Here is a 23,100-nt window from a genome sequence, read left to right as displayed (position 1 = left end):
AAGCAGTGGTATCAACGCAGAGTACTCCTCTCCCTCTCCCTCCCCCTCCCCCTCTCCCTCTCCCTCTCTCTCTCTCTGTTTTATATATATATACTGTATACAATTTATCTTTTCCATTTACAGTAAGAATATTTTTTATAACATTTTATAGCTATATATGAACAGATAATAAAATTCATTTGAATCAATTTATATAAAATATGTGTCAGTTAGTAAAATCATTACTTTACGAAAAGCAGTGGTATCAACGCAGAGTACTAGTTTTTTTTAATGATAAATGCATATACTTATTACCTATAAAAATCATGTGAATGTTATTGTATTGTGCAAATATAATAAAATTGTATGCCATTATATATTTCATGTTTGATAATATAAATACATTAAATTTTTTCTGTTTTATATATTTTTGTACAAACAGAAAAAAATTTTATATATTATTTATATTATCAAACATGAAATATATATAATGGCATACAATTTTATTATATTTGCACAATACAATAACATTCACATGATTTTTATAGGTAATAAGTATATGCATTTATCATTAAAAAAAACTGTGAATCTCATTATTACATCATACGTCGAAGTAACTCGTAAAGTAATGATTTTACTAACTGACACATATTTTATATAAATTGATTCAAATGAATTTTATTATCTGTTCATATATAGCTATATCGCGCGTTTATCGTTTTGTCGATATAATAATAAAAATGTTGGACAAAAATAATATTGTACATTACGTTTTATTAGAGATTTCTTTCTTTATTGACGAATAAATATATTCCATAATATTCTACCGATAAATTTATACAGATTTCACTAGAAAGTATGTATAAACATTATATCGCTATTCATTGTTGACACATTGAAAAGTATGAGAAACATAAAGAGAATATGTTTAAATAAAAAAAATGTTAAAATACGTTTTCTCCATATAAAAATAATGCAAAATTTACAAAGTGTACGCTATTTAATTAAATTACGTGTGTGTGTGTGTGTGTGTGTGTGTGTGTGTGTGTGTGTGTGTGTGTGTGTGTGTGTGTGTGTGTGTGTGTGTGTGTGTGTGTGTGTGTGTGTGTTACTAAATATACAGTACCGGCCAAAATTATATCACCTTTTGATTTTTTCAACATAACTTGGTTTTAAAGTGCACGGATCTCTATCAAATCATAACATGTTTTGAAGGTTGGTATAACATTGAATTATAATTCAATATATGTTATACCGTCCTTCAAAACATGTTATGATTCGTGTAGAGGTCCGTGCACTTTAAAACAAATTATGCTTAAAAAATCAAAAAATGATATAATTTTGGCCGGTACAGTTTATAACTAATTGAATAAATACACTGAAAAAAAAGATTATTTAATTCAACTAATATTTAGTTGAATATGTTCAAATAAATCATTTATTTGAAACAAATAAATATTTATTTGCTTTGAAAAGGATTTTCTTATATCAAATAAATATTTGTCATATCAAATCAATATTATTTACTTTCAAATAAATGATTTATTTGAACGTATTCAACTAAATATTATTAGTTGAATTAAATAATCTTTTTTTTCAGTGTATATGTAATGGGGTGTCCACTTTCTCGTTGCTCTCGCAGAATGAATCTCGCAAATAAACATACTCTTCAAATATCTAAAAGGGTATGTGTCTATTTGCAAGAATCACTCTCGAAGAGATACTCTCGACAGTAATTTGCAGGAGAATACGCATCTTATAATATATATTAATATATATATATATATATATATATATATATATTATATATCTTATACATTGATCTGACCTTATCGGATAAATGTATAAAATATATAAGATTGAATAAAAAGTAAATTGAATGAAAATTATATCAAGAATTTTTTAGGCTCGTTATTATAAATTTAATAAATAAATAGGCTGTCGAAGGGGATCAAAGGGGAATATAGGAATCTCGAATTGAGATTTATTCATAACTAAAATCTTGACAACGGACCCAGCAAAATTTTCGTGCCCCGTGCACAAAACTTATAGCGAAAAAAATTATTGTCGCTATCTGACGCACAAATATCCGCGTTTGGCTCGATAGCCTACTTATTTCTCAAGTTTATATTGAAAATTATATCGTTCTAAATTTAAAAAATTATCAAGCGTACATATTAAAAAACACAAACATAAATGTGTAAAATTTATTTTATTTTATATGAAAATTTGCAAAAAAGAATGCGAGAGCTCAGGATGGAACCCTAGTCTACAGCGTGGTATTATCACGCACTTGACGCTTGACTACGCTGACTTCTCGAAAATAAGTCTAATACACTTGGTATATATATATATATATATATATATATATATATATATTCATAATCTTTTCGCATTGGAAATTGCAAACTAACCAATTAATAATAATAAAATCATATATAAGTTATATGTGATTTTATTAATATCAATTGGTTAGTTTGCATATATTTATAATATATATAGACATTTATTTATTTATTTCTATAGGCCACGGCTGCCTGATTAAAAAAAAACTTGTCTCGAAATTCTCTAGCTCGCTTGAAAACAGACAGTTTTTTTTTAACTGTCGGAAACGTTTAAAAAATCGTGCGAATCGTTATCCTGAACACTGTACATGAAGTTGCTTTAGATGAAGACATATGCATATAAACACTAGCATATAAAGGTAACAAGATAAGTTTGATATAAAGTTGTTCAAAATTATTCAATTTTCCTTTATATGCAGATGAATAAGATGTATATATATATATATATATATATATATATATACAATATACATCTTATTCATCTGCATATAAAGTTCACATCTTTTTATTTATATTGATATGAAGGTAGAAAAGGAAAATTGAATAATTTTGAACAACTTTATATCAAACTTATCTTGTTACCTTTATATGCTAGTGTTTATATGCATATGTCTTCATCTAAAGCAACTTCATGTACAGTGTTTAGGATAACGATTCGCACGATTTTTGAAACGTTTCCGACAGTTAAAAAAAAGTTTTTACAGTAAAAATTAATGTTTTAGGCAAGGTATCACATGCAATAAAAAAATTGAAAAATAATTTTTTTATAAAAAAATCAATGTCACCTTGATTCTTTTAAATAAAACTCATATATTTTTTTATAAAAAATTATTTTTTTGATAATATTCATAAGAAGTTATAAGGGTAGAATGACTAAAATAGTTTACGATATATTGTACATTTTAATTTTGCACAATCTTACATATTCTATGAAGTATCTTGTAAAATATTAATTTTCCTATGATCTTACCTCTATATATTTATGCACAAAATAATGAGAGGAATCAATTGATGTAAAAAAAAACACGTAGTTAGTTTAATAGAAAGTATGTAGCTATTAGTTGCATATTACATATTTTTTCTTAAAAATAACTATTTTATTTACATCAATTTGATTTTTCTCATTATTTTGTACATAAAAGTATTGAAATAAGATTGAGAAAATGAGTATTTTATGAGATATTTAATAGTTTTCGTAAGATTATAAACTAAAATATCTTGAAAACTATACACTTTATCACTATCCTACTTTTATATATTTTTATACAGAATATTATAAGAAATTTTTTTATAGAAAAAAATATGGTTTATTCATTTAAAAATTTAAAAATTACAGTGACATTTTTATAAATTTTTTTTTTAATTTTCTTATTGCATTTGATAGCTTGTAAAGCAAATTAATTTTTAAACTTTTTTATAACTGTCGGAATTGTCTCAAAATTGTGTGGTCCGTTACACTGAATATCTTGTGTATCTTACACACATAATATTACGTTAATAATATGTTTATATATATATATATACATCAAGAGACACGGTAGTGTCTCGCGCCCAGTTAGGGCGTAGCCGACTCTCGCTTTAGCGAGGCACCGTGTATCTTTACGCGAATCGGACAGTTGAGTCTAGATAATAAGCGGAATCGTGCGCGCGCAATGATATATATACATATATATTTGCGCGGGATGGCTCACTTGTCGCGCGGTACGTACCACACGTGCTTACATAGCAGCGCGACTCGACCGTTATAACGTGTAATAACGTGTCGAATACTGTGATATTTTCAGTGATATTTTTATATTTATTATATAGTGTATAATGGGAGCAAACAGAAATAGATGCTTGCCTGTATCTGTTCACAGATTGTGTAGAAATGGAGCATGGTTTAAAAGATTAGTAATGTCATATAATAATTGATTCATTGTCAGAATTACTGTTACATACAGCACAAAAACACAAAATATTACATATCTGTTTATTATGCACATAAATATATATAACGATTAGATAGACAAAGAAAAAAAGAAATAGAAGAGAAAAGAAAAAAATAAAAAGAGAGCGAGCGAGCCTTTTTATAAACTGACAAGCAATATATTATTATGTCTCTGTATTCTCATGCCACGATGTTAGGAGAAAATCATCTCCGAGACGATTCACACGTCGTCGCGGAGATGATCTTTGTAACACAACGAATGACATGACATCGCGGCACGGGAAACGGGAATATACAGGGTCGTAACAATATATATGTATATATGTATGTATGTATGTATGTATGTATGTATGTATGTATGTATGTATGTATGTATGTATGTATGTATGTATGTATGTATGTATGTATGTATGTATGTATGTATGTATGTATGTATGTATGTATGTATGTATGTATGTATGTATGTATGTATGTATGTATGTATGTATGTATGTATGTATGTATGTATGTATGTATGTATGTATGTATGTATGTATGTATGTATGTATGTATGTATGTATGTATGTATGTATGTATGTATGTATGTATGTATGTATGTATGTATGTATGTATGTATGTATGTATGTATGTATGTATGTATGTATGTATGTATGTATGTATGTATGTATGTATGTATGTATGTATGTATGTATGTATGTATGTATGTATGTATGTATGTATGTATGTATGTATGTATGTATGTATGTATGTATGTATGTATGTATGTATGTATGTATGTATGTATGTATGTATGTATGTATGTATGTATGTATGTATGTATGTATGTATGTATGTATGTATGTATGTATGTATGTATGTATGTATGTATGTATGTATGTATGTATGTATGTATGTATGTATGTATGTATGTATGTATGTATGTATGTATGTATGTATGTATGTATGTATGTATGTATGTATGTATGTATGTATGTATGTATGTATACGTATATATATTGCTTTATGATATATTTATAATATAAAGAGGCTAGAGAGCTCATACTCACTATCTTTCTCTTTTTTTCTTCTTTTCTTCAGCTTTCTGTATCTGTTCATTTATTCATTATGTACATGTATGTGTATAACAAATAGATATATATAATTAGTGTTTATTTGTATTGTTAATAATAATGTTTTATATATATATATATATATATTTATACATATACGATGTTCAGCGTAACGATCCGTACGATTTTTGAAATGTTTGCAACAGTTTAGAAAAAATTTATATTGTAAAAATTAATCAGTTTTACACAAGCTATTACAAGTAATAAAAAATGAGCAAAAAAATTTTTTCATGAAAAAAATAAATGTTATCCTTGAATTTTTTTAATGAAACCATATTTTTTTTATATAAATCGATTCTTTACAATATTCTGCATAAAGTTATAATGTAAGATGGTCAAAAAGCGAATAGCTTATGAGATATATTATACTTCAGTTTAACATAATATACATAAACTAAGAAATATCTCATAAAAATTTTCTGATGATTTTATTTCAATTTTAAATCAATTGGTGTAAAGAAAACCGTAGATATAAATAAAGATATAAATTGTAAACTAGCAGCTACATATTTTCTCTAAAACTAAAATATCTCGTAAACTGTTCACTTTTTCACTATCTTATCCTTATCATTTTTTCTGCAGAATATTGTAGCGAATTGATTTAGATTGAATATGGTACTTTCATTTTAAAAATTATGGTGACATTAATTATTTTATGAAAAAAATTTTTTACATATTTTTCTATTTTACGTAATAGCCTGTGAAACAAATTAATTTCCACAATATAAACTTTAAATTTTCAGAAACGTCTCAAAAATCATGCGCACTATTACACTAAATACTGTGTGTATATGTATGTACATATATATATATATATATATATATTTATATGTATGTATGTGATTTATATAAAGTAACCGAATAAATTATTTGTGAAATTTTAAGACATGAAAAAATAGTTTATACCAACATATTCAGTACAAAGGGGGACATCATATAGTAATAAACGATTATTTGATGAGTAGAGACATTGAGGGCATTACAAAGACAACTTTACTTTTTAAAATGGAATGCTATATTTTTTATTTTATAGGCTTTTTAAATACAAGTTCATTGATATTACATAAAGATTTTCAAGGTCACAAATACATAGTAAAATAAAAGTCAAATGTATGACTTGTATTTCAGTTCTAATAAAAATTCAAAGTATTGATCTTGGACTTGACGACACAGATGAATTTTATGTGTCAAATGATGTACTGCTTCTCTTAGTACTTCTAATGAAATATTTTTGTGTTGCAGTTATTCAAACAATTATATGTATAATTATTATGAGTTGTTGATGGTTCACAATACACACTGCTTTTCATATATTCCCATAATAAATGTAATTTATCAGATTGGACGTTCCAGTCATACCGGTCATTAGATTAAATTCTCTTACATTATTTTTTATAGGGCAATATAAAAACATGTGTATTCAAAACTATCTACAATTCATAATAATAATACATGATTGCTCGAATAACTGCAACACAAATATTTAATTAGAAGAGTACTAAGAGAAGCAGTACATTATGACACATAAAATTCATCTATGTCGTCAAGTTCAAGGTCAATACTTAGAATTTTTATTAACTGAAATACAAGTCATACACTTGACTTTTATTTTACTATGTATTTATGACCTTGAATATCTTTATGTAATATCAATGAACTTGTATTTAAAAAGCCTATAAAATAAAAAATATAGCATTCCATTTTAAAAAATAAAATTTACTTTGTAATGCTCTCAATGTTTCAACTCATCAAATAATCGTTTATTACTATATGATGTCCCCCTTTGTACTGAATATGTCGGTATAAACTATTTTTTCATGTCTTCAAATTTCACAAATAATTTATTCGGTTATGTTATATGTGTGTGTGTGTGTGTGTATATATATATATACGGGGTCATCGAAAAGTATCGGACCTCCCTAATATTTTCAGTTAGAATGCATTTTGGAGAAAATGTCCAATAGCAAAGTTGTATGGTTTCAAGCGGAGAGTAAGATGATGACCTTGAATTTGACCTTGACCATGTCCTTCAAGGTCATTTCAAGATCAACTTTTTTTTAAAATGAAACCCCCTACTTTTTATTGCATATTCTTATAGCTTATCTCGAGAGCTTTCCAAAAACCTATAATAAAGTATTTTTTCATGGAGTACTTTTTGAGTTATAAAGGTTTGAAGTTAACAATTTTTTGACACAAAATGTAAAATATCTTGTAAATTATTTATTTTTCGGTAATCATACCTTAAACTTTTGTGCTTGGAATAATGAGAGCAATCAATTGGTTTAAAGAAAACAGGTTATGATTACCGAAAACTACATATTTTACAAGATATTTTACATTTTGAGTAAAAAATTGTTTCAAACCTTTATAACTCAAAAAGTACTCTATGAAAAAATATTTTATTATAGGTTTTTGGAAAGCTCTCGAGATAAGCTATAAGAATATGCAATAAAAAGTAGGGGGTTCCATTAAAAAAAATTAAGTTGATCTTGAAATGATCTTGAAGGACATGGTCAAGATAAAAGTCAAGGTCATCATCTTACTCCCCGCTTGAAACCATACAACTTTGCTATTGGACATTTTCTCCAAAATGCATTCTAACAGAAAATATTAGGGGGATCCGATACTTTTCGATGACCCTGTGTATATACATATGTATTGCGACGTCTTTTTCTCCCGACTCGATTAAAAGCCGGAAGAACGGAGCTTGGCCGTCGTCAAAACACAGCGGTTTTAATATTTCACGCGGCGGAACTAAGCTCGGGGTCGTCCCGCGCGTGCCGCAGCAGAATGCCAGCCGTGCTATTCGCGAGAGACTAGTTTTGGGCGCCAGACGCGGTCTTTCACGCGTCAAACCACAAATCGCGAACCCAACGCAAAGTTTTGGCCGGGAATCCCGCTACGGGCTAACTAGCTCGCCTAACGGCAGAGGGGCAGGGTGGGGTTGCCGAAATGGCTCTAACGGAAGGAAATTACACTCTTTTCGCGATGTGATGAACACAGAAATGACGACACAGACATGTAAGTTGACAGTACTAAAGAAAAGCAGTACGCGATTTAGTTAAGCAAAGCAAAATAATGAAGTTTATTATAAACCAATGTAATAGAAATAAATATAAAAGAAAAACATACTAGCGGATGATAATCAGAGAATAAATTTAATATAACAAAAGATAATAAATAAAAGTTGAAGCTAACAAAATATAACTGGAACCGATATTAATAATGAAGTATAATGGAAAACTATGAAAGTAATAAAGAAATGACTATAAAGACGGAAGATAATATACAAGACACAGTAAATCCAAAATTCTATACAAAAGAAAATATTTCGACGATTGAACACAGAGTTATATTCGCGACAAGCTTAAGTCCGAGATACGCGCATCGATAGCATAGAAGAATACGAAAGAATAACCGCGACCATACAAATAGACATTATCGAACTGACTTAGATCGCGAACAATTGGAAGTTCGGATCGGCGACGAGACTGGAGAGTGATACAATATCTGGATTAATCTATTTTTCGCGATCCGATGGGCGGAATTCACCGGTGAATCGAGGGCGCCGGAATTTTTCCGCGCGCTGTCTCTCTCACTCACGCGCTCAACTACGCTCGCTCTCTCGCTCGTAATCTCTCTCACTCGCGCGCGTTCTCTCTCACTCGCGCGCTCGACTGCGCTCGCTCTCTCGCTCGTAATCTCTCTCTAACGCGCTCGCCGGTGGTTGCGAACTGCGCTCTCACTCTATTTATGTCGAATTCCTCCGCGATGAGATTAACACAAGGTGACGTCCGGACATAGCCGGATAACGCATACAACAACGAGATCCGACAAACATACGCACTAAAGAAGTAATATTAGAGAAAGACGCGACAACCGTGTAATATGAGACGCGACATATATGATCGAATCCCAGAGAGACGAAGATTTCGCGTTAATATTATTCACTTGCCCGAAGGTGCGAAAGTACTCGCCGCTTCACGTCGATCGCTCTTACACCGAATAGTTTCCCGAATAAGGCAGAGCCCACGCGACAAAACTTCACTAAATAAGACAATCGCGTCAGAACGGACGAGACTCGGATTAACACCGTGACAGACGTGATAATTATTCGATACGCTTACGAAAGGGTAGCCTCACCGGTACTTCTCCCTTCGACTTGGTCCCTATTGAGCTCTCTATCGCCAGAATCGATCTCAGGTCGTCACACGTCTCGCCAAGTTGAGCGGTCGCACCAATCTGCCGGATCTATCGGCCCGAAAATCGACAGCTGGATCAATGCTGCGCACGCGGGGTGCGTACGCGATAACCAATTACGGCGCCGTGCCGTCTACCGCCGTCGCGCGAGATTAGCAAGGCCGTACGGGGGTTCACAGCACCCCTCGTGATGGTGACAAAATATATTTATTCGCGCGGTATTTGCGTGGGGTTTCAAGGCCCTCGCGACCTCGCGCCGCGGACCTCCCCGCGGTGGCCTTGTGTCCAGTATCCGACGGAGCGGTAACCCGCGGGAGGAAAGTTATCTTCCCGGTCTGGGCCCTTCCGGCGCCTGTTGTCGGGCGCCTCACTGGATCTCCTGTCAGTAGATTGTCAAGGCCGAATTCCTACGTGACGCTCTGTATTTGCTTCCTTCTTTGTTGTTAGGAAGGGCAGTTCTTACGGTTCTCGGCGGTATGTTTATCTCGCTAATCTCTCCAACCGCGGCTGTCTCTTTCCTGCGACGACAACACCTCTCTCTCTCTCTTTCTCCAGCGACAATATTCTCTCTCGGTCAGGCTCCCAAAAATAAAGTAAAATACACGCGAATTAGTAACAATTGATACTGTGTTGCTCAGTCTCTCTGGGATTTTCGATTTCACTCTCTCTCTCTCGCTCTCTCGCGATTGGCGTGACCGCTTGGCTTTTTGCCCCGCGATTAGGCTGGGGCGGACGCGCGTCGTGACGACCACGTCACAGTATATATATATAGGTATATACAATTTTAATATAAGTTTCAAATAGATGTTTTGGCGAAAAATTTATTTTCGAGTAAAATATCAAATATTAAATATAACAAAAATTAAATATTAAATATATATAATATTAAAATTTTTTTTTTTCTGAAAGATAATGCAATCCTTTGTTTACTTTTTCATGAAAATTATTATAATTTTATAGTAGTTAGTGCCAGAGGCGGTCTATTCGTGTGCTGGTTGTTTTGAAAAGTAATTCCAGAGGCGATCTATTCGTGACTGGTTGTTTCACAAAATAATTTCAGAGGCGATCTATTCGTGTACTGGTTGCTTTAAAAAATAATTCCAGAGGCGATCTATTCGTGTGCTGATTGTTTCACAAAATAATTCCAGAGGCGATCTATTCGTGTACTGGTTGTTTTAAACAATAATTCCAGAGGCGATCTATTCGTGTGCTGGTTTTAAAATATAATTCCAGAGGCGATCTATTCGTGTGCTGGTTGTTTTAAAAAATAATTCCAGAGGCGATCTATTCGTGTGCTGGTTGTTTCACAAAATATTTTATACCAAATGCGGTTAGCATGTGCGCTTTGGTTTAGTGAAAAATATGGCATTTATATTGTCTAAAAATTTTTAATAATAATTATTATTTCTATTATAAATCTACGATTTTAGATTTTATAAACAAAGGATTGCACTTATTTTTCAGAAACGTTTTTTAAATATTGAAAAAATTATTTTAAAATATATAGAATTGTTAGGAAGTATGTTACATGTGGCATTTTATTTCTTGGCATAAGATTTTATAATATAACAATCTATTTTCCTTTGCAGGCGACAATTTTTAAAGGCATTGACATTGAAGGCCCAAGAAGCTAACTCCAATATTATAAAGATTACCAAGGGTACTGATGACGAATCCATCGATTTTTGTAAATCAAAGGGATCACCCAACATGGATTCAAAAATCAGTACCCAGGTAATGCAATGCTTGGAGTCAAATAAAGGTATGTATAACCAAAATGACAATTGCGATGATAACAATTCTTTTGTTATTGACAAGAAAGCCCTTCTAGACAGTTCTTGTATACAGGTAAACTTGCCTGAAGGCCGTCGCATTGTTGACAATTGTGATGATAACAATTTTCTTGTTATTGACAACGAAGCCCTTCCAGACAGTTCTTGTATACAAGAAAACTTGCCTGAAGGCCGTCGCATTGTCTTCTTTTTAGCTGGAAGGCTTCAGAGAAACCGTCGCATTGTCGATGACAATTGCGATGATAACAATTCTCTTGTTGTTAACGAAGCCCTTCTAGACAATTCTTGTATACAAGAAAACTCGCCTGAAGGCCGTCGCATTGTCGATGACAATTGCGATGATAACAATTCTCTTGTTATTGACAACGAAGCCCTTCCAGACAGTTGTTGTATACAAGAAGACTTGCCTGAAGGCCGTTGCATTGTCGACACTTCTCATATGTGGAATAAAATCCAAAAAACATTTAATGATCATATGAAAGGAATAGAGTGCCAATTTAGAGATTGGAAACTCACGCATACTGTTCGCAAAGGGTTAAAGACGCAGTTTTTCTTTAAGTGCCAAATGTGCAATACTGCAGCCAACTTCTGGTCAGAACCCAAAGAGCCAAAAACATTGGACATTCATATGGCTGCTGTAGCAGGAACTATAACAGTGGGAATTGGCTATGCTCAGCTGGAAGAACTGTGTGCAGCCATGAATATTCCATGTATGTCCGAGAAAACTTATATTAAAAATCGAGAAAAATTAGTCGATGATTTGGAGAAAACAGCCATGGAAAATATGAAAATGGCTGGCGAAGTTGAAAAGCAACTCGCTCTCGAAAGGAACAATGTTATAAACGGTATTCCGTACATAACTGTTATAGCGGATGGTAGTTGGATGAAGAGATCGTACGGCACCGCCTACGATTCTCTTTCCGGTGTTGGTGCTATAATTGGTTACCGCACGAAAAAGATTCTCTTCGTCGGTGTCCGCAATAAATTTTGCACGATATGTGATGTAGCGGAACGAAACAGAATCGAACCAAGACCATAAATGCTATAAAAATTTTGATCGTAACGCAAGCTCCACAAGAATGGAGAGCGACGCCATTGCAGAAGGCTTTAAATGTAGTCTGGAAATGCATGGATTAATTTATAGAACGGTTATTGCCGATGGTGATAGCAGCGTATATCAGGCCATCATTGATAGCAGACCATATCGGGAACAAATGGTGATCGTCAAAAAAATTGAATGTACTAATCATTTGCTTCGAAATCTATACAAAAAGCTGAAGGCTGTAGCAGAGACAACTCAGCAAAAAACACAGAGAAAGCGTGGTTTCGTCAAGCTACGAAATGTTGTAAAAGACAACATTTCAAAAATACGAAAAGAGGTGATAGAAGCAATTGATTTACGAAGAGAACAAGAGCAATCTGACGATTATAAGGCTACAGAATTACAAAAAGATATATTAAATATTCCTAGCTATATATTTGGTGAACATAAACGATGTAAGGAACGCGGTCGTATATGTGACCTTGATGAAACGAAGAAAAATTATGTACCGTTTCTTAAGTTGCACGGTCTTTACCAAAAAGTTGAGAATGCTATCATATATATAAGCACTTATTCCGACAGCTTGTTGTTCAAATTAACCAACAATCCTGCAGAGTCGTTCAATTCGATAATCTGCAAAGAAATTGGTGGTAAGCGCATTAATTTTGGTAACCGGGGCTCCTACAATGCTAGAGTTGCGGGAGCAGTTGTGCAATTTAATACGCAACAAGTTCTCACGGAAGTACATAAAAGCATGGGTAGCAATGTTCCTCCTGTTATCGAGACTCTGGAAAAGCGACGACAAGCAAAAGTTGCAAGAACTAGAGAATCTCGGGAAGTAAATGGAAGGCAAAAGAAATTTAAAAGGGAGTCAGGAACAGATTGTCATTACCGCAATCACAAAAACCGGATCTTCCACCCGATGTTTTTGAACAACTTCGACAAAATCATTTGGAAAAGTTGTTTGAAAATGGGAAAAATTGGAGACAAATTGAACGTAATACGACGGAGCAAAGTGATTCAAATTTGTGGCATACATTGAGACAGGAATTGTTGACGGCGTCTAATTTTGGAACCGTATGTCGCATGAGACCGACAACGTCTTGCGTCGCGACTGTAAAGAACCTTTTATTTCCTCCCTCTGTCGATACTGCGGCTATGAAATATGGTCGCGAAATGGAAAAAATTGCGAAAAAAGAATTAGCCGTAACATTAAAAAAGGAGATAAAAACTTGCGGATTATTTAATGATATTAAAAATCCATGCTTGGGTGCTTCTCCTGACGGACTCATAGATGAAGATGGTCTGGTAGAAATTAAATGTCCTTTATCAGCTGAGCATTTAACAGCGGAAGAGGCTTTAAAGACGTTGCCTCAACTGAAAGGCATCTTTGATAAGAAAAATCCAGATAAGATGAATCGAAATCATAGATTTTTCTATCAAATTCAAGGCCAGTTAAATATAACGCAGCGAGATTATTGTATCTTCGCTGTGTGGACGCCAAACAGCTTGAAAATAGTACGTGTTAATAGGGACAATGTATTTTGGAGTAATCAAATGCTGCCCTTTTTAACACGTTTCTATTACGATTGCATGCTTCCGGAAATCTTAGATAGTCGGCATAATAGACATATGCCAATTAAAAATCCAAGCTATATAATAGAAGCTAAAGAAGAAGCAGCCAAAAAAAGAATTAACCGAACAAGTCTTCGACAGTGTAATGTAGAAGACGAAAACCTTGCCAAGGAAAATAAATGTTTCGATTCAAATATTTTATCGATAGAAGCAACTATTACTGCTTTGAATGCAGAACAAGATGATGATTGCATCTTGGTTAGTTGCTCGAGAAATACAGAAGAGTTAACTGAACACGATATGGCAAAACAGAAAGAATTTCTAGATAATTCGGTAGCTCCTTTTTATTTGGTAAAGGCTAATGTATTACCTTTACATAGTAAAATAAATGACGAATCATTGGATCGATTGTTGCGCGTTATAAGAGATAATTCTTGTTTTTTAAAACACAAAGTGTGCTATATGTGGAATATCCTCATATAATTGAAGCAAGTCGTAACGACAAAAGCTTACAAATTATTGGAGGAAATTGCAGTGATCACTGGCGATGTATTTCTTTTGACGGCACCAAGCTTCGAGTGTACGACAGTCTACCTGGCTGTACATACGATAAATTGGTGGCTAAAGAAAAAAATTACATTCATCGCCGTTATCCACAAATAAATAAAAATAATATAATATTTGAAAAGGTTCAAATACAACCTGATGCTATATGTTGTGGAATCTTTGCTGCAGCATTTGCTACAACTATAGTGTTGTGAATCCTCAAAGGTGTGCGTGTGTGTGTGTGTGTAAATTATGTATGCGTGTGTATGAATGCAACCATAATTAAAAGTTGTCATAATTGCGGGTCGCGTATCGAGAGACAGCAGAGCGATTCGCGTTACCAGGCATGCGCGACTCGTAGCGCTGCGCGCAGGCGCCGGCGCGCCGCGTCCGGTTCCGCTCGAGCGAAGCAACGCAGAAATTCGAACTCTCCCGCAGCGAGAGCAAATAAACGGGAGAATAAAAGGATTTGTCCTCCGACTCTCAGAAGGCCCCTCGTCGTTTTGTTATGTCATCAAAATGACGAGATAACATACAGGAGCCTTCTAGAAGGTCGAAAGGAAAAAGCAGTTCGCTCGAATATTCAACTCACTCGCGTCGAGATAGTCGTTCGAACAAGAGACCAAATTCGCTCCGATTGCTTAATCGCTTTTTCTTAATTATTCTTAGTCGCTTGCGTTGCCGAAAGTGCGCGAATCGGACAGATCGCGTCGATTTGCAGAACCTTGTATTTTTTTTGTAAATAGAGCGGTAGAAATACACAGACGATTTCCGAACTGAACCATCGCCTCCACTCCCTTTTTTTCTTCTTGCACTCGCGCTCGCTCCATAACTCGCTCTCGCGCACTACATCTTGCACAATTATCTGGTCCTTCGAGCCGGATTGAGAATCAGCCCGTGAGATCCTCAATCTTCCACGTCTCTGAGTTCGTAGTCGTCGCGCTTGTCGAGTGTCGTGGTGCCGTCGGTGAAGTGCAGTTCGCCTTCTGAAAAGAAAAAAAAAGGACGTGAAATCGGTCGTGACCGCCGCCACCGCCCTTCACGGGAAGATCTCGCGCGCCCACGCCAACCTAATGAAGCTGGGCTCCTCCAAGGTCACTATGGATGCTGTGGAAGCGCGGATCCAAGGTCTGGAAAAGAACTGGAGCAAGTTCGACACGCTGAACGACGAGCTAGCCGACCACGTCGACCTGTTGAAGGACGATCCTTACTTTAAGCAGGACATACCTACTCTCGCCGAGGAGGCATACGTCATAAATAAGGGTCTGCTGCTGGATGAGAAACTCGCGATCCAGGTGAGGGAGGTTGCCGCAACTACAGCCGTCGCCGCTGCCAACGCTTCCGCCGCCGAGACGAAACAAGCCGAGCTGCATGCGCCCGTCGCGCGTGTTACTCTCCCTCGAATTCAGCTGCCCCAATTTTCGGGCAAGTTCGAGGACTGGCCGTCGTTCCGCGACCTGTTTGGCTCCCTTGTTGTCGACGAAGCATCGTTGTCTAAGGTGCAAAAAATCCACTACCTCAAAACTAGTGTCAAGGGGGATGCGGATCAACTTATCCGCAACTTGCCTACCACGGAGGATAACTTCGAACGAGCATGGTCCACCCTCCGAGATCACTATGAGAACAAGCGCCTTTTGGTGAGGGGTTACCTGTCGGCCTTCACAGCTATCCCGAAGATGAAGTCGGATTCAGTGGCAGATCTTCGGCGAATTTTTCATGGTGTCGTCACGACCTTCGGATCCCTGGAAGGGATACAGCGTCCGATCAAGGATTGCTCGGACCTCTTCGTCCATCTCATCGTTGAGCTTCTGGATAACAAAACCCGGCGAGAATGGGAGAGCTCTTTGGGAAAGAGCTCTAACCCTTCGACGTACGAAGAGATCCGCGCCTTTCTCCAAGAGCAGCTAATGACGCAGGAAGCTCTCCGATCCGCCTCCGGTGAGTCGGTCAGCAGGGCGTCAGACAAGGCCGGGCGATCGGCTCGCAGTCATCATGTCAAAGGTCGCTCCGGCGACTCCAACCGTGGCTGCCCGATCTGCAAGGGAGAACATTACATCGCTTACTGTGATCAGTATAAGAGGAAGTCCGCTCAGGAACGGCGGGAAGCAATCAATACTCACCAGCGCTGCTGGAATTGTCTGGGTCGGCACCTCGTCGGGGAGTGTCCTTCCGCCAAAAGTTGCAGCAAGTGTTCGGGCCGCCATCACTCTTCTCTGCACGACGCCTTCGGGACCCCCTCATCGCTCGCAGTGGGGTGCTCTCCGTCGCCGACTGTACACGCTGCCGAGAGCGCACCATCGGAATGTTCGTCGGTATTGCTCGCGACGGCCTGCGTCCGCGTAACCGACCGTTTCGGTGAGACTCACATCGCGCGCGCTCTTGTGAACCGGGATCCGAGACCTGCCTCGTGGTAGAGTCGCTCGCACAAAGACTTCGCCTACCTCGAACCCCGACGTCCGTCGCCATCTTCGGGATCGGAGGAATCCAGACGGGATGCTCTCGTGGCCGCGTTGCCGTCGCACTGTCCTCGCGCGCGGGACAGTTTAAGTGCAACATCTCCGCGCTTGTGCTGCCTCGTCTGACCATGTACAGCGGTTCCGCGGACGGCAGCGCCCACTCATGGTCTCACGTGCACGGCCTCGAATTGACGGATCCCGAGTATTTCCGTCGAGACCCGGAGATCCTGCTGGGCGCGGACGCGTACGCCGACATTGTCCTGTCCAATCTTCGTCGAGGAGGATCCAAGGAGCCGATCGCGCAGCAGACCCGACTCGGCTGGATACTTCTGGGGCCAGTCGGAACCGGCAGCCACGCTGCTGCCGCGATAACCTCGCTCCAGTGCTCTGCAACAGAAGATCTCACAGCCCTCGTTCGCCGCTTTTGGGAATGGGAGGAGCTACCCTGCGGCGTGATGCCTCTCACCTCCGCCGAGCGAGAGTGCGAGGACCACTTCGTTAGAACGCACCAGCGCCTTCCTGACGGTCGTTACCTGGTGCGCCTGCCGGTCCGAGGAGAGATGCCCGATTTGTCGGCGACCCGACGAGCCGCCTCTCGCACGCTCGAGTCTATGAGCCGTCGGTTTGCTCGTGATCCCGTCCTGCGGGATCGCTATCGCGCATTCATGGACGAATACCGAGCCCTCGGCCACATGACGCTCGTCGACGGCACCTCAGCTCCCGCTCACCGCCAATGCTGCTACCTGCCACATCATGGCGTGCTGCGAGACTCCGACGCAGGTGCTAAGATTAGAGTCGTCTTCAACGGCTCCTCACGCACTACGGATAGAGTCACGCTGAACGACTTCCTGCATGCGGGACCTAACTTGCTGCCAGTCCTCGCTGACGTGCTCCTGCGTTGGCGTTGTCACCGCTATGTGTTCACCTCTGACGTGGAAAAGATGTTCCGGCAGATCCAGGTCCACCCAGATGACCGTGACAAACAGAGGATCCTGTGGACGGAAGAGAACAAGGTTAGAACCTTCAATCTGAACACAGTTACGTACGGACTTGCCTGCGCTCCCTACCTTGCAATCAGGGCAACGAGGCAACTCGCCTCCGACGAGGCACACCGATTCCCTCTAGGGTCTGGAGCCTTGCAGCGAAACGTCTACGTGGACGACATCCTCACGGGCGCTGCCGACATGGACTCCGTCTGTCGTCTGCGGGAGCAGGTGGCGGCCCTTTGCACGGCGGGCGGTTTTCCCCTGCGAAAATGGGCCGCCAACGACGACGCTATCTTAAAGGACGTCCCGCGGGAACATCGATTGCTGCCTGCCATGGATTCCGCACTGCCAACCGACGCCTGCTCGGTGCTAGGCCTGCAGTGGAGCCCTCGGAACGACGACTTCACTATCTCCGTCGGGAGCCCCGCGGGCGCTCCACCTGTGAAGCGCGTGGTGCTCTCCCAGACCGCCCACTTGTTTGACCCCATGGGCTGGCTGGCTCCCGTCATCGTTAGGGCAAAACTGCTTATCCAGACAACCTGAATACAACAACTCGACTGGGATGCCCCACTCGCTCCGGACGACGCCGCTACCTGGACGAGGTTCGAGGAGGAGCTCCCCGCCTTGGAGAAGATCCGGGTGCCCCGGTGGTTCCGTTGTGATGCCGCTATGAGTGAGGTCGAGATCCACGGTTTCGCCGACGCTTCGGAGCGCGCCTTCGCCGCCGTGGTGTACCTCCGTACCTGTGGGGAAGGAAAGCCACACTTATCACTTGTGCTTGCCAAGACGAAGGTCGCCCCTTTGCAAAGAGTCTCCCTTCATCGGCTGGAGCTCTGCGCGGCGACCTTACTTGTCAAGCTGGTCGAGCATGTGCGGATCACTCTCGGGTTGGAGGAGTCCCCCGCCTGTCTTTGGACGGATTCCACAGTCACCCTCGCCTGGATCAGAGGACACCCGGCTAGATGGACGACCTTCGTAGCCAACAGAGTAGCCGAGATCCAGCGGGCCAACGACAGATCAAAATGGATGCACGTGCCGGGGCGCGAGAACCCTGCAGACTGCGCGTCTCGCGGGGTGTCGCCACGCGAACTATTAGAGCACCCCCTATGGTGGACCGGACCTGGGTTCTTGGGCGAGGATTCGTCGGCGTGGCCCATAACCTCCGCCGGACGCGACCTAACAGAGCCGCCCGAGCAACGATCATCTCGGAGCTGCGCTGCCGCCACCGTCACAGAACCGGAGGAGCTCGTCCGCTTCTCCTCACTGCGCCGACTGATGAGGGTCTCCGCTCGGATATGGCGTTGGCGGAGTCACCTGCCTCGCCACAAAGGCTGTCCAGACGTCCCGTCGGCCCTGACGCCAGACGAACTCGACCACGCGCTGATGAGATGGTTGCGGGTGACTCAAGCAGCAGCGTTCCCCCGGGAGCTGGAAGACTCATTGGCAGGGCGTTCGTTGTCCGGGCGAAGTCCACTCCGACGTCTTACACCGCTGATCGACGACCAAGGAGTCTTGAAAGTAGGAGGGCGGCTGAAACATTCATTGTTGGATAGAGAGCAGCGACACCCGTTCATTCTGCCTCCCGAGTAGCACCTGACCTACCTCGTTATCGACGACTGCCACCGACGCACGCTCCACGGAGGGACCCAGGCCACGCTGACCTACCTATGCCAACGCTTTTGGCTCCAGCGAGGTCGCCAGCTGGTGAGACGCTACATACACCGGTGTCTTCGCTGCGTTCGATGGCGGGCGGCTCACCCGCAGCCGATTATGGGGGACCTGCCGAGAGCCAGGATCACACCCAGCCGACCATTCCTGCATACGGGAGTAGACTTCGCGGGACCTTACTGGCTCAGGACGACCAGAGGTCGCGGGCATAAGTCCTACAAGGCTTTTTTGTCCATCTTTGTTTGTTTCAGCTCCCGCGCCGTTCACTTGGAGGTAGTCAGCGACTACTCGGCCGACGCCTTCCTCGCCGCCTTCCGCCGCTTCGTTTCGCGCCGCGGATTGTGCCAGGTCATCTACAGCGACCGGGGCACAAACTTCGTGGGAGCTGACAAACAGCTCAGGGGACTCTTTGACCAGAGCCGCGATCATCACCGGATCATCGACCGCTTGGCCGACGACGGAGTTCTTTGGCGCTTTAACCCACCTGCAGCGCCGCACTTCGGCGGTCTGTGGGAGGCGGCGGTGAAGGCCACCAAGCATCACTTGCAACGGGTCATCGGCGAGACCAGACTGACGTACGAGGAGATGGCTACCTTCCTCGCTGAGACGGAAGCATGCCTCAATTCCCGGCCGCTCCAAGCCTTGTCGGACGACCCGGAGGACCTCGACGCCTTGACCCCTGGTCACTTTCTGATCGGGGCACCCCTCCGTGCCGTCTCCGAGCCGTCGCTCATTGACGTGGCTGAGAACAGGCTCAGCCGTTGGCAGCACCTCCAACAGATGCGAGATCACCTCTGGCGCAGGTGGTCTCGCGAATACATCCAGACTCTATCTCCTCGGCCTAAGTGGTGGAAGATCAACGGGAATCCTCGCGAGGGACAGCTGTGCCTGCTGAAAAATGAGGTCACTCCGCCGTGCCGTTGGCCCCTCGCCCGGATCGTGCGCGTCCACCCTGGTAGCGATGGGCAGGTGCGTGTGGTTGACGTCCGGACTTCCGCCGGCAAGCTGACCCGCCCGGTAGTTAAGATTATACCACTGCCGGCGGCAGACGTCGCGGACCCGGAATCGTCTACGTAGGTCGCGGTCTCCTAGCTCGCCCGGTCCACCTGCTGGACCGCCGCTGAAACAAAGTCCGCCGCAGTACTCGCTCTTCACCACTCACGATTGTCATTAACTATAATTCCTGCTCACCTGAATTAACGAAGCATTGTTCAACGCCCGCATATCTACTCCGCTCACTCATGTCGCGTAGTCCGCTGCGCAAGGGGCTCCTAACCCCAACTGTCAGTCGCGTAGCACGCTGCACAAGGGGCTCCTAACCTCATCTGCCAGTAACCTCTCTCGAACGGCTGCAATGCACCTCACATAGGCGTAATCACGGGACCGATCGTCGCTCGCTATCGACGAGGCGGGCGGGATGTTGTGAATCCTCAAAGGTGTGCGTGTGTGTGTGTGTGTGTAAATCATGTATGCGTGTGTATGAATGCAACCATAATTAAAAGTTGTCATAATTGCGGGTCGCGTATCGAGAGACAGCAGAGCGATTCGCGTTACCAGGCATGCGCGCGACTCGTAGCGCTGCGCGCAGGCGCCGGCGCGCCGCGTCCGGTTCCGCTCGAGCGAAGCGACGCAGAAATTCGAACTCTCCCGCAGCGAGAGCAAATAAACGGGAGAATAAACGGATTTGTCCTCGGACTCTCAGAAGGCCCCTCGTCGTTTTGTTATGTCATCAAAATGACGAGATAACATACAGCCTTCTAGAAGGTCGAAAGGAAAAAGCAGTTCGCCCGAATATTCAACTCACTCGCGTCGAGATAGTCGTTCGAACAAGAGACCAAATTCGCTCCGATTGCTTAATCGCTTTTTCTTTATTATTCTTAGTCGCTTGCGTTGCCGAAAGTGCGCGAATCGGACAGATCGCGTCGATTTGCAGAACCTTGTATTTTTTTTGTAAATAGAGCGGTAGAAATACACAGACGATTTCCGAACTGAACCATCGCCTCCACCCCCTTTTTTTCTTCTTGCACTCGCGCTCGCTCCATAACTCGCTCTCGCGCACTACATCTTGCACATATAGCTTTAGGAGGAAATCCTTGTAAAGATACATATTGTAATAATGTTAAATATATGAGGCAACATTTTCTTCAAATTGTAGCAGAAAATAAATTGTCGCCTTTTCCTAAATAATAAAAATTTATCAAATCAATAATTTGTGATATTCCAATAAATATCATTGCAAAAAGACGCCTCAATGCAAATGTCTCGTTTGCTATAATCGGAGAGACGAAAAAAAAAACATTTTGTGGTTGCGTTCTCACGTGAATGGGCGATGGAGGGGCCCATTCTATCCTCGATATTTAAATAAATATTATATACAGGGTGTCTGACGTAAGGTGTCACACCGAAAATATACAAGTAGATCTCGTTAAACTGAGTCGAAAAGTCCTATACCATTTTGCAAACAACCACGTAAAATTTCGAGATATTAATTAAAAAAGATCGACCAACGAGCGCGCGAATTACGTCGGGGCGGCCCGCTACATGCTAGGCGCGTGTTGCCTATAGCGATACGGCACGGTACACCGCTTAGCGGGCCGTCCCGACGTAATTCGCGCGCTCGTTGGTCGATCTTTTTTAATTAATATCTCGAAATTTTACGTGGTTGTTTGCAAAATGGTATAGGACTTTTCGACTCAGTTTAACGAGATCTACTTGTATATTTTCGGTGTGACACCTTACGTCAGACACCCTGTATATTTTATTATCGAGTTACATGTAATATATCAATATAATTACTTATCATTCACATGTATGTGTATGAATATATTTACTGAGTGTTCTAAATAAAACGTTACAAATTTTTATCTCTAAAAATATTAATTTTAGAAAATAATGCTGCAAATAAAAGTTCCAATATTTCAACGGGGATATACATAAGTTGATGTTACAGAAATGTTTGTAGAAGATAATTTTCAAGGTCATTTTAAAGTCAACTTGATTATTTTATATGGATTATTCTAAGTATTTATGTTAATTGATTCCTTGTAACATTCTGCATACAAAATTATAAGGATAAAAGTCAATAATTGAACGGTTTACGAGATATTTTACATAATCTAACATATTTTGATATAAAATAAAAAATATTTCGTAAAATATTTAGTGTTCGATAATACTTTTATGTATAGAATAATTAGACAAATCAAATATAAAAAAGATACATAGTTATTTTTAAGAAAAAATATACAATTTGCAACATGCAGCTATATATTTTTTCGTAAAAACAACAACGTGTTTGTTTATACCAATTGATTCGTCTAATTATTCTATACATAAAAGTAAGATTATTGAAAACTAAATATTTTACGAGATATTTTGTATTTTATATCAAAAATATGTTAGATTATGTGAAATATCTCGTAAACTGTTCAATTATTGGCTACTTTTCCTTATATTTTTTATGCAGAATAT

The 23,100-nt window shown here is 40.2% G+C and overlaps 3 protein-coding genes and 1 pseudogene across 3 annotated transcripts; all 4 read left to right on the top strand.

The window, feature by feature from the left end:
* The first annotated feature begins 11,765 nt into the window (after nt 1-11,765).
* Nucleotides 11,766-14,734, top strand: LOC145932860 (uncharacterized; annotated as a pseudogene).
* A 2,369-nt stretch (nt 14,735-17,103) lies between these two features.
* On the top strand, nt 17,104-18,504 carry LOC145932859 (uncharacterized). The gene has a single exon (XM_083032087.1). The coding sequence runs from the start codon at nt 17,104-17,106 to the stop codon at nt 18,502-18,504; it is 1,401 nt and encodes a 466-aa protein (XP_082888213.1).
* A 126-nt stretch (nt 18,505-18,630) lies between these two features.
* LOC145932858 (uncharacterized) lies at nt 18,631-19,551 on the top strand. Its single transcript, XM_083032086.1, has one exon. The coding sequence runs from the start codon at nt 18,631-18,633 to the stop codon at nt 19,549-19,551; it is 921 nt and encodes a 306-aa protein (XP_082888212.1).
* Nucleotides 19,552-19,731: 180 nt separating this feature from the next.
* LOC145932857 (uncharacterized) lies at nt 19,732-20,706 on the top strand. The gene has a single exon (XM_083032084.1). The coding sequence runs from the start codon at nt 19,732-19,734 to the stop codon at nt 20,704-20,706; it is 975 nt and encodes a 324-aa protein (XP_082888210.1).
* Nucleotides 20,707-23,100: the final 2,394 nt, after the last annotated feature.

The sequence above is a fragment of the Prenolepis imparis genome, unplaced genomic scaffold (genome assembly GCF_030444845.1).
Source record: "Prenolepis imparis isolate NDT839.2.m4 unplaced genomic scaffold, iyPreImpa1.0 SCAF_2, whole genome shotgun sequence".
Lineage (NCBI taxonomy): Eukaryota > Metazoa > Arthropoda > Insecta > Hymenoptera > Formicidae > Prenolepis > Prenolepis imparis.
Note: the sequence above shows the minus strand (reverse complement) of the source record. Positions and strands in the feature narration are given on the sequence as shown.

Coding starts and splice junctions, on each gene's coding strand:
- LOC145932859 (XM_083032087.1), top strand. CDS start 17,104: ATGTACAGCGGTTCCGCGGACGGCAGCGCCCACTCATGGTCTCACGTG.
- LOC145932857 (XM_083032084.1), top strand. CDS start 19,732: ATGGGGGACCTGCCGAGAGCCAGGATCACACCCAGCCGACCATTCCTG.
- LOC145932858 (XM_083032086.1), top strand. CDS start 18,631: ATGAGTGAGGTCGAGATCCACGGTTTCGCCGACGCTTCGGAGCGCGCC.